Genomic DNA, 10526 nt, shown 5'->3' with positions numbered 1-10526 from the left:
TGGCTAAATGCTATCTAAAGACTTATCCATTCTTTCTTACTAAATCAAATTAATTAGTAATTATTCTTATTTGATGGTGCAACCTGAATATTTAGTTTTTTTTTTTTTTTTTTTTGATGTTCAAATATTAACCAAAAAAATAATTTATGTTAACTATTATGAGGAAATATTTTTCATTAAAGCCAGTAAAATGGTTGAATTTAGAAATAAATAAAAGTAACAAAAATATTAAATTTTGAAAATAAATTAGATTTTAAACTTAGTATTTTCCTTATGATTATTATGATGCATAAAAAGCACACGGTGAATTGAAGTCGCCGTTTCTGACCGTCGATTGACAGCTGGATTCAACTTGCGTGGCCTAGATCAAAATCCTCCCCTTTTTAAACCATAATCCTCTCCGCAGTTCGTCACACGGCCAGGGGCCACCGCCTTGTTCTTCTTCATCTTTCCTCTCTCTCTGTCTATCGCTCATTAAAAATGGAAGGGTTGATTCCGTACATTTGCAGAGCCATAAGCGGCCAACAGAGGAAGGATTCATGGTTGAGCAATTCTTCTTCGCCCTCGCCTTCAGCTTCCTACATGCGACTGCCGACCGGCGACTCCGGAAGACACCAAACCCCGTCGGAGAGCCTGCGTTTTTTCAGTTCGGCCGGCGACAAACAGCCTGTGGTCCGCCGATCCGATTCTCGCCGCTTCAAGATTAAGGATTGCTAATTAATGCGTCTTTGTTTATGTTTTATTACTATGCTTTTCGTTTGCGGTTGTCTTTTTTTTCTCAAGAGTTGAGGTGCTGTGTGATTAACTGTATATATTATTAATATCAAAATTTGTAATTAATGATTTCATGGAATATACAAGCTAAATTTACTACATCTTCATCTAACAAAATTAGATTTTAATTCATATGAAAATTAAATTAAAATTTTAAGATTTGAATTGACTCATGAGACAGTTCCCACTGCAAAACAAGGCAAAAATAGAGCAGCTCATTGTAAGAAAAAATAAAAGAGATTGATAATGATACTTGCAGTTTTGATCGATACATGAATAAAGTACATAAATGATAAAGTGAAAAGCGCACTCAAACATTGAAATTTAATCAATGATAAATGTAGCTTTGATCATTGCAAAAAACAAATAAACAAATGGTACAGTTACAAGGTGCAGTCAAACTGAGGCTAGCAGGCAGAACATGACGAGGGAAGACATGGCAATTAATAGCCAAGTGATGAACGCAAATATTATGGAAATCTCATATTTGTAGCATGGAAGCTGCGGATACAAGCGGCAAAACTCTAAATCATTTACAAAAAGTACTGTCACGCCTACAGAAGAACATGCTGCTGCAAGTGATAAAGTTGCAGTTACCTGCATTTGACATATAAAATAGCTTCAGAACATTGAAATTCAACATTCATAAGATGTTTTACCAAAAAGCAAGTCAATCTGAAAACAATTTGAGGGATTTTTTTAAAATTTTAAGGTAAAGTTGACACTAGTCCAACATGACTTGAGCATTTTGTTAATTTAGGGTTGCATTGGGTTCAAATTTGCTTGCATCAAGTTTGTTGAGAGTTTCAACCTTCTTAATAAATGGATTGTGTTTAAGTTGACCATATTCAATCTGTTTCAATGTTTGGATCAATCCTGAACTCAACCCATAAACCTGAATTGACCCCTTATAAGAATTACATGAAGACTTCCCATAAATCCCACTTGTCTTGTAGTTCTAACACTCTATACAGGTTTGTTTAGTTTCCATTAGCAGCTCATAAGAACATATAATTGCATTTCACTTCTCGTTGCAAAGATATGCAGAGACGGAAGCTTCAAAACTTGATAAAAATGCTTTTTAAAGATATTGATTAATCTCTTGAATGCTAGAAATATAATTGTCAATTACTCGTTAACGTATATAGCAAGGAATATAATACCAGAGAACAAAAAGCAAATGATCAAGAGAGTTGCTTCGAAGACCAAAATCAACAGAGACTTCATAAAATTTAATAAATCAAACCTGAAGACTTTATTTCAACCCATAATATGAATTCTAAAGTTTACAGATTTTATTTTCATCCAGAGCAATACATCCGTAAGGTTGCTGCACAGAAGTAGTTTAAGATAATTTATCGCAGAGAAAGGCATTTGACATCAATTTAGACAACGGTTCGTTGTCGATTAATGACCGTTAAGAGTCAGCAAACTAAGTTAAGCAAGTGGTGGAAAAGTTTCAAAATAGTTGATATCATGAACTTTGTGTATCCCTTATTCACCAATTGAGTTTTGTAGTGGCTAATAATTCCATCGATATGAAAGTTGATTCAGAAAACTGTTAGATTCTTGATCTACATCAAGAAGTAGAAGGCACCTTTTGAGTAGGTGTAGACTCCTTAAGAAAGAAAAAGGGAAGAAGAGGGGCTAGAAAGGGACAAACCAGAAATCTGTCAATCCATAACATTTTCTTACAATAGGAAATATATTTATAATGCTTTGGTAGACCAGGTTTACAATATAAAACAGTTTACAATATAGAATTTGTCTACCAAACACAAATTTAACATAGAATATAAGAAATAAACTAGTACTTATTACAAATGTATAGACTGTTTAGTTTAAATTTTATTTGGTTAAAAATATATTGTTGATGTATAATACTCCCATCGTCATGAAAAACAACCTTGTCATCAAGGTTGAGTGAAGAAAAAGACAGAGAGGGATGCAAAATTTCCCATATGGCATCATCCAAAAATTTAATTTCCATTGCAACAAAAATTGACCGCGAAGTTGTAAAAAGGTAGAAGGAAAAAAGTATAAGGATATATTCATAGTGACCATCATAAATAGTTTTTAGAATGAATTCTAACTTGCTGAGAGGTAGAACAAAAATGAAGTTTGAAAAAAAACTCTATGTAATTCAACAAAATGTTCATATACTTTTGGAATGGTAAATTTATCTTTAATTATGAATATATTAAGGTGATGGTGATATAGATGGGGATATTATTAGTAGAATTTAAGTTAGATGGTTTAAGTGGAGGAATGCATCAGGCTTGTTGGGAGATAGAAAAGTCCCCCTCAAACTTTAAGGAAAATTCTATAAGATGGTGGTTAGACCTGCAATGCTTTATGGTATAAAATGTTGTCCATTAAAAGATAAGCATAATATTAAGTTAAGTGTTGCAGAAATGAGGATGCTCAAGTGGATGAGTTGCTTCACTCTTAAAGACACAATACGAAATGAGCATATACGTGAAGAAGTTGGAGTAGCTCCAGTGGAAGATAAGATTAGAGAGTCTCCTTAGATGGTTTGGTCACATAAAACGGCGGCCTTCTGATGACCTGGTTAGGAAAGTAGATGAATTAGATTTGACTTATGTTAAGAAAGATAGATGTAGACCTAAAAAGACTTGGTTATAAAATATTAAAAATGATATTTTCTTATTAAATTTAAATGAGAACTTTACTTTTAACAGAACACAATAGAGAAAAAGTATTCATGTAGCCGACCCCACATAATGGGATAAAGGCTTGATGTTGTTGAATATATTAAGTGCTCTAGGGTTAATGTAAACATGCCAAGTACCATTAGCATCCTTTTGAAAATATGGAGAATGATATGTACGAAATTAACTAGTTGAGATAACGATGGAAGATGAATATGTTGATCAATTGTACGAGATTGAGGTAAACCTTATAGTAGCTTAAATGAATGTGAGATTGTTTGAGTAAGATAGAATTTGATAATGGTAGATGATGGGTAAGAAAAGATAAACTTGTAGGAGAAGGTGAAATTGTGGAGAAGGAATTCAGCAGATGGACCAAGAATGCAAGTGAAACACGCAATTCCAGTGATACACGCTTCGAGGCTTATGCCTCGAGCCTTTTTAACGAGACTTATACCTTAGCCTGATTGAGGCATGTCTTGAGACACGCCTCGCCCAATTTATATATTTTTTATTAAACCTTACCTAAATCCTAAACTAAACCCCAAATAAATCATGCATTCATGCACCCTTAAGCCGCAATAACTTTCTCTCAACCGCCTCGACCTCCAGCCCACCACCTTTGTCGTAGCCACCACAATCGTAGCCACCGCCGGGAATCAATTGAAAGCGGCACACCACCACCACCTCCTCTTCTAAAAATTTTGGAGTATTATTCTTATCTTTATGTTAATGATAAATATTTATGAAAAAGACAAATGATTAAAATAAATGAAGGCGAAATAGATTGAGAGGTATTGAACTCCACATCATGAGGCAGGGGAAAGACCAATTTGTTATGACGATGTCTCAAATAAAGACGTCCTCATGTGCTGACAATGTAGAAAATTTATGAGTTGTTGTCAATTATGGCAGTTTTTTTTTAGGAATTAAATGTGGATAAACGGAGAACTGACAAAGAAGGAACTTTGAGTTGAACTTGATGTTATATGATACTTTTACGTAATTTATATAGTTCATTTTGTTTTGCTCTTGTAATATTTTGATTTCAATTATATTTCACACAATTTGTAACTTGTCATTTTACATCTCATGGATTTTTTTGTTTCATATGTATGTCAATTTATTACTTTATAATTCAATGAAAAGTTAATATGTTATTCTTTAATATATTATTTGGGTATAATATAAAAAATAACTTTTAACATTTATTTTTACTTTACGTAATTTTTGGATTTTGAGGCTTACACCTCAAAACACATTGAGGCATTTGCCTCGCCTCATGAAAGAAAAATGCCTCAATACCCAATTACGTAATTTTAAACCTTGGCTAGCGGAGGGATGGTTGATATGCCAGATATAGTTTTTTTAAACTAATGGTGTCGGTTTGTCCAGCAAATGGAAGAATCGGTATGCAAGAAGCCGGTGGCCGATTCTTTCAACAGAAGGTAGTGGCGGGAGCAATTGGAGGAAGGGTTGGCTGTTCTTGTAAACAGCAGGTCTTGATGGCTTGAGTGAAGGCGGATTCCTGACGCTGAATGCAGGAGAGTGGCGGCAGGAATGCTGCAGGAAACTGAAGAGCAAGGATTTGGAAGGCCGGTTTGCTGAAAAAACAGCAAGAAGAGGGCTGGAACAGGCTTCTTAAGGCTGATTTGCTGAAGAAAACAGCAAAATAGGGTTCGAACAGCTTTTTTGCGCCTGGTTTGCTAAAGAAAACAACATGAAGAGGGTTGCTTGCTGAAGAAAACAGCCTTCTTGTGGTTGGTTTACTGAAGAAAGCAGCAAAAAGAGGGCTGAAACAGCATTCTTGCTGCTGGCAGACTGCAGGAACTACACTGAACTGCGGGAAATTGGCAGACTACAGGAAACAGAGTTCAAGAAACTGGTGAAATACAGGACTGCAGGAGTGTAGGCAGCTGTTGAAAGGAATCTTGATGGTTTGCGAGAGCACCATTTGTTATGCTTCTTGATCTGCAACAAGAAGGAGAAGGCACCTTTTGAGTAGCTATAGACTCCTCAAGGAAGAAGAGAGGCTAGAAAGAGAAACCAAAATCTTTCATTCCATAACACTTTCTAATAAGAGAACAGGTAATTATAATGTTTGGGTAGACCGAGTTTACAATATATATCAAGTTTATGATATATAGAATTCGTCTACCTAATACAAACTTAAAATAGAATAAAAGAAAGACTAGTACTTATTACATATATATAGATTATTTAATTTGTATTTATTTGACTAAAGATATATTACTGATCTATAACAAAAACTCAATAGCATGAAATAGGCTTTGCTCTAATAGAGGGGTGACTAGGTTTGATCTTGAAAACTCAATAGCATGAAATAGGTTTTTCTTTAATAGAGGGGGGTGACTAGGTATTATGTGTGAGAGTAAAAAAAGCACCCTCATTTCAACATCCATTTCTTGCTACCAATTAGGATCAAATAACGGTTCCTAATAAATCCAGAGAATAGAGACAGCGAAAAGAGACAAGGCAATTTAACAAAATAAAGAAGATAAATTATCAAAGGACGTAAAAGATTGTATCGAATGATTACTATAGCTTGTGTACCTTATAGCAATTAATCATACAAGATGAGAGGTTTTCAACATAAATAATTGTGTGACCAAAGTTGATTAGATCAAAGGATATGCATCAGAAGGAGGCCCAACGAGTATAAACTCTCAAACGAGAAAGAGTGGGAGTCAAAGAAAGAGGTACAAACGGAACAGCATGAGAAAATCTAGTAGTTGAGATCATGAAAAACACAATGGTAGGGATAAAACATTGTTGAACATATGTGGGATTTAGTAAGACAATTGATAAACAATAATTTTACAGGAAAGTGCAAATATATAAGGCATTATTTAAGGTTAATGAAGAGTAAAGACAAATAAATCATTATCTAAAGACACAATGACAATGAGAGAAGAGAAAGATTGAAAGGTAAGGGATTAAAATAATTATGAATCCCTACCATGTTGGAAGAAGCACCAAAAAAGACCTAAGACAAACCATAATAAGCAATTATGGTTGAATCAAAGGAGGAAGTTGCATGAAAGGCCAAGGTAGCCAACTAGAGTGTTGAAGTAGGAGATAAAATTCGTTTTGCGAGGTAGAAATAGTTCCAAAATGAGGACCATTAGATTCAAGGGTAGTTGTTGCAACATGTTGATTGGCTAGATTGAGAGACTACATTCATATGAGGTTGTAAAGGATCAATCATGGCAAGAGATTGTTTAGTAAACGCATGCTCAACTAGAAGTAGGCAATAGCACATGCAAGGGGAATGTCAGGGAGAAGATTACATAACATAAAGAGAGGTTGTAGGGCTACAACATGTCTGAAGGTCTGTAGATGGAGCTAGGTTGCATCTTGTGCGTTGCAGTGCTTCAAACTATGGATGGAGACACATGACCGTTGAGGCACAGGAGCAAAGAGATGGTGAGAGTGGTCCAACATAGCAGCACAAGAGTGTGGCACACCAACATAGTACAAGAAAGAGCGATAAGTGCAAAGCACGAGCTAACTAGCATGATATGATAACATAATACAAGAGTAACCGATTGAACGCAAAGCGTGAGCAAGAAAGCGGTTTGAGGAAAATGTGTGGAGCATGAGAAAAAGACGAGATTTGGAGAAGTGGGGAGTGGAGAGGGTTGAAAGCTGAGCCATAGCTGGGCTTTGATACTTTGTTAAGATATTAAAAATTATTAAAATATGAAAATAAATTTTCTTTACCTAACTCATACAATAACTCTTGTAAATTTATAGCATATCTACCGACATTTTGATATCTACCACCATCTATCTAATAAACTCAAACTTGACACTTACTAACTCTAAAAATTATATAAATAAATGCCTCCGATGTGTTGAAGCATTCCACAACAACATGCAAATAGAAAAAGGGAGATAGAGATACAAAGAAGACTGAAATGGCAGCAAGCCAGCAACAACAATATCTTCTTCTCTACCTTAGCCCGCTTTTCGCAACATGTGGATATGTCCCTCTCAATTCTTGTTAAAGGGAAAGTGATATATATATATATATATATACTTATTTTTGTATGTATAGTTTGTATGAAAAACTATGCAAAAAATAAGTGCATAGACGCAAGAATGAACTGCTAGGATGAAAATTGGTTACCCAGTCCCCAACCACAAACAAGCTGACTAAAACAGGGTTGTTAAGATCTCTTTTCATCCTTAAAGCATAACAATCTAGGCAGCCAAGTCCGAGGCTCCACAGCGCTTGTAGTCCCATGGAAGCAATCAAGTAGCTGAAAAGCATAAACTGCCCACGCATAAGGTTTTAAAGAGTATCATAAACTTAAAAGAAATCAAATTATTGCAAGAAAAATGAAAATTATAAACTAGCAAAACTAAACAACTTCACAGAATGCTTGCCATGGAGAATATATTTTAGTTTAGTCTATCTTAGGTGGGAAAATTATAAAGAAAGTTGATATCAGCTGATGGGGAGCCTCCCATTCAATGTCTGCGTTGAAAGCTAAGTTAGGTATAAGGACAAGAGTGATAATCACCATCATGTCAACATTTATAACATAGTTGTATACAATAACACATATGACTTCCAAAAACAACAAGAATGGTAGAAACTAATATGACTGAAAATGAAGTGGCATCAGGAAATGTTGATATATCAAGATTTAATGATGAACATCTATGTTGAACCCATAAAAATAGGAGATTAAATTATTGATAAAAATAACGTAAGAGAGCAAGGCATGCACCAACCTGAAATTTAGTTAGGAAATAAATGAACTAATTACACTAGAGACCATTCTTATGAAAGAACTACTCAAAAGATAGATGAATTAGCCTTATCTTAAATGTTTTGGTCAACTTTATGAATCTTCATTCTACATTCACAACTTGTGCAACACACAATTGAAATGAATGAAGAATGATTATTCATAAAGCCAACTACAATAGCTAGGATAAGGTTATGATCATGCTGATGATGAAAATAGCGATCATGATGAAAACACAATTATGCATAGTAACTATAGATAGAAGGAAAATTATGCAAAGAAAGTATTATGAAAATTTGTATTAACTTTAAAGAAATCAACATTCTACCCAACAATGGATAGAGAGTTAAACAACAAAATTGAGGTAAATAATGCTAGGAATAAGAGACAAGTCCCCTAGATTAAAGTGGTTGTGATGAGGGATGTATCCAATCAATAAAACCATTGTCAAGGGCTTTTGAGGAGTGTACTTCTTGTAGCTTGACCGAGAGCATTTGCGGTAGACGGCTAACCTTGATCGCGGACAACTGCTACAAGTGAACAAGTTTTATTGAGGCGAATGATCATCAGGCGTGGACTGGTCTAGGAAAATCCTTTAGAGATGCTAAGGATGACAATACCCTTGGTCTAATCTCCCAAGGCAAGTATGCACACTGTTATCTCCACAGCGGAGAGTGGTGTTTGCCCACATGTTGGTGTCAGCTACTGTTATGTCAAGATATGCTTTCTTCTGGAGAGTGCCGCTTTGACCACGTGATCCCACTAGTTAAGCTTTTTAACAGGAACCTATTAGACACCTATAAGTTACCTATATGGGCATGTATGAGTATACAAATCGTTCAACTTCATGCAATTAAGATTGGTGTAATTTATGAATAACTGCACACAACAAATAGAAATAGTACAAAATTTTGTTATATAAAACTGCATGAACCTCAAAGAGAATAAAACCCCAGATTTCACACAATGGATTACTAACAAAAATTGATCTTTGGATCAACAATAACTAATAAGCTATTCCAAGTAAATTCTAGTATCCTACATACCACAAGAAAGAAAACACATTATATATCTCCATTACCTGCACTTTCCTCTATTTCATCATTTCCTGACGCCATAAACTTACCAAATCAGCCATAAGAAAAAACCAAAGTAATCAAGCAATATAGCTTCTTTCCATTGTCATTAAATTAAAAAATACATTCAGAAACCCAAATTATAAGGGAAGTTAAAGGATATGAATGCGACGATGCGTGGATTACCAGAAGGCTGTGTAGTTGGAAAAGCCTGACGCTGATACCATTACAGCGATCGCAGCACTAGAAAATAGGCACTGCCCCGTCCTGAGAAGCAATCCACCTACTGTGCCCGGGCTCCCGACCACCAACTTCATATCCTCTTCGTCTTCTTCCTCCTCCCAGTTCGGCAAAAACAAGCGATTACTCAGGTCTTAAGTACCCGCAAGCTCTGGCTTCATCTCAGAACAAGCATGTAGCTTTCACGCACGAGGCTACTCTGGACTTGAATCTTAGAAGGGGCAAATAAAACCCTAGTGGAACTCGGGCTTCTGAGAAGATTTGAGGGCTTCTTTTCTTATTTTTATTTTTTTATTTCCTCTGAATTATCCTCGGGGATAATTTTTTTTAGAGATTTATAAATATCACCTTTTTTATTAACGTTTTTATTATCTAAATTTTAACATTGATATATAATATCATATTTATTAACTCTACTGATGAAACTCTCAATCAAGGCTAGGAGGTCAAAACAAATCTACCATAAAAGAGAAGATCACGATGAGAACTCACGTAGGGCTTGGAGTACAAATGAGTCAAGTTGAGCTCAAAAGGCAAGCCTTAGCTCGGCTTATGCCATTGAATACGAGCTCGTGAGCCAAATATAAGTTTAAACTAAAAGTAAAAAAAAAAAAACCTAAAAGTGTTATCAATCAGTGAATGGATTTGAGTATTCTTGGACTTGTTTTGCTCTTGGAGAAATCCTCTTCAACTGTGTAGAAGACTCCAATGGTTGATTCTGAATCAATTGAAAGTGGATTCAAATATTTACTTTCTCTCTCTCTCTCTTCACCAATGGAAGTTTTGGAAGCAATGAAATGGTGTGGAAATACTTGGAGAAGGTAGACAAACTCATGGAGAGGCAGAGGGAAGAAACTTGGGGAGAGAGTGTGTTTGGGAGCCAAGGAGAAGGCTGCTTGGGTGAGAGTGACATGGTTGGGCTAAGTGAGAGGAGGGGACCACATCATTCCTCTTTTGGCTAACCACGGCTTGGGCTTGGTTTA

General features: G+C 35.4%; 1 protein-coding gene across 1 annotated transcript; it reads right to left on the bottom strand.

Annotated features, from left to right (window-relative positions):
- Positions 1–1021: 1021 nt before the first annotated feature.
- On the bottom strand, positions 1022–9803 carry LOC110096132 (CASP-like protein 5B3). Its single transcript, XM_020821906.2, has 3 exons — positions 9490–9803; positions 7600–7732; positions 1022–1371 (listed from the first exon to the last, which is right to left on the bottom strand). The coding sequence occupies exons 1-3, from the start codon at positions 9618–9620 to the stop codon at positions 1171–1173; spliced, it is 465 nt and encodes a 154-aa protein (XP_020677565.1). The 5' UTR covers positions 9621–9803; the 3' UTR covers positions 1022–1170.
- Between the last annotated feature and the right edge of the window lie 723 nt (positions 9804–10526).

Source organism: Dendrobium catenatum, unplaced genomic scaffold (genome assembly GCF_001605985.2).
Source record: "Dendrobium catenatum unplaced genomic scaffold, ASM160598v2 fragScaff_scaffold_99, whole genome shotgun sequence".
In the NCBI taxonomy this organism is placed as follows: Eukaryota; Viridiplantae; Streptophyta; class Magnoliopsida; order Asparagales; family Orchidaceae; genus Dendrobium; species Dendrobium catenatum.
The sequence above is the reverse complement of the archived record's forward strand: the minus strand, read 5'-3'. Positions and strand labels throughout refer to the sequence as shown.

Coding starts and splice junctions, on each gene's coding strand:
- LOC110096132 (XM_020821906.2), bottom strand. CDS start 9,620: ATGAAGTTGGTGGTCGGGAGCCCGGGCACAGTAGGTGGATTGCTTCTC. Junction 7,733..9,489: donor TCCAACTACACAGCCTTCTG/GTAATCCACGCA, acceptor TATGCTTTTCAG/CTACTTGATTGCTTCCATGG. Junction 1,372..7,599: donor TGTTTGTGGTTGGGGACTGG/GTAACCAATTTT, acceptor TGTCAAATGCAG/GTAACTGCAACTTTATCACT.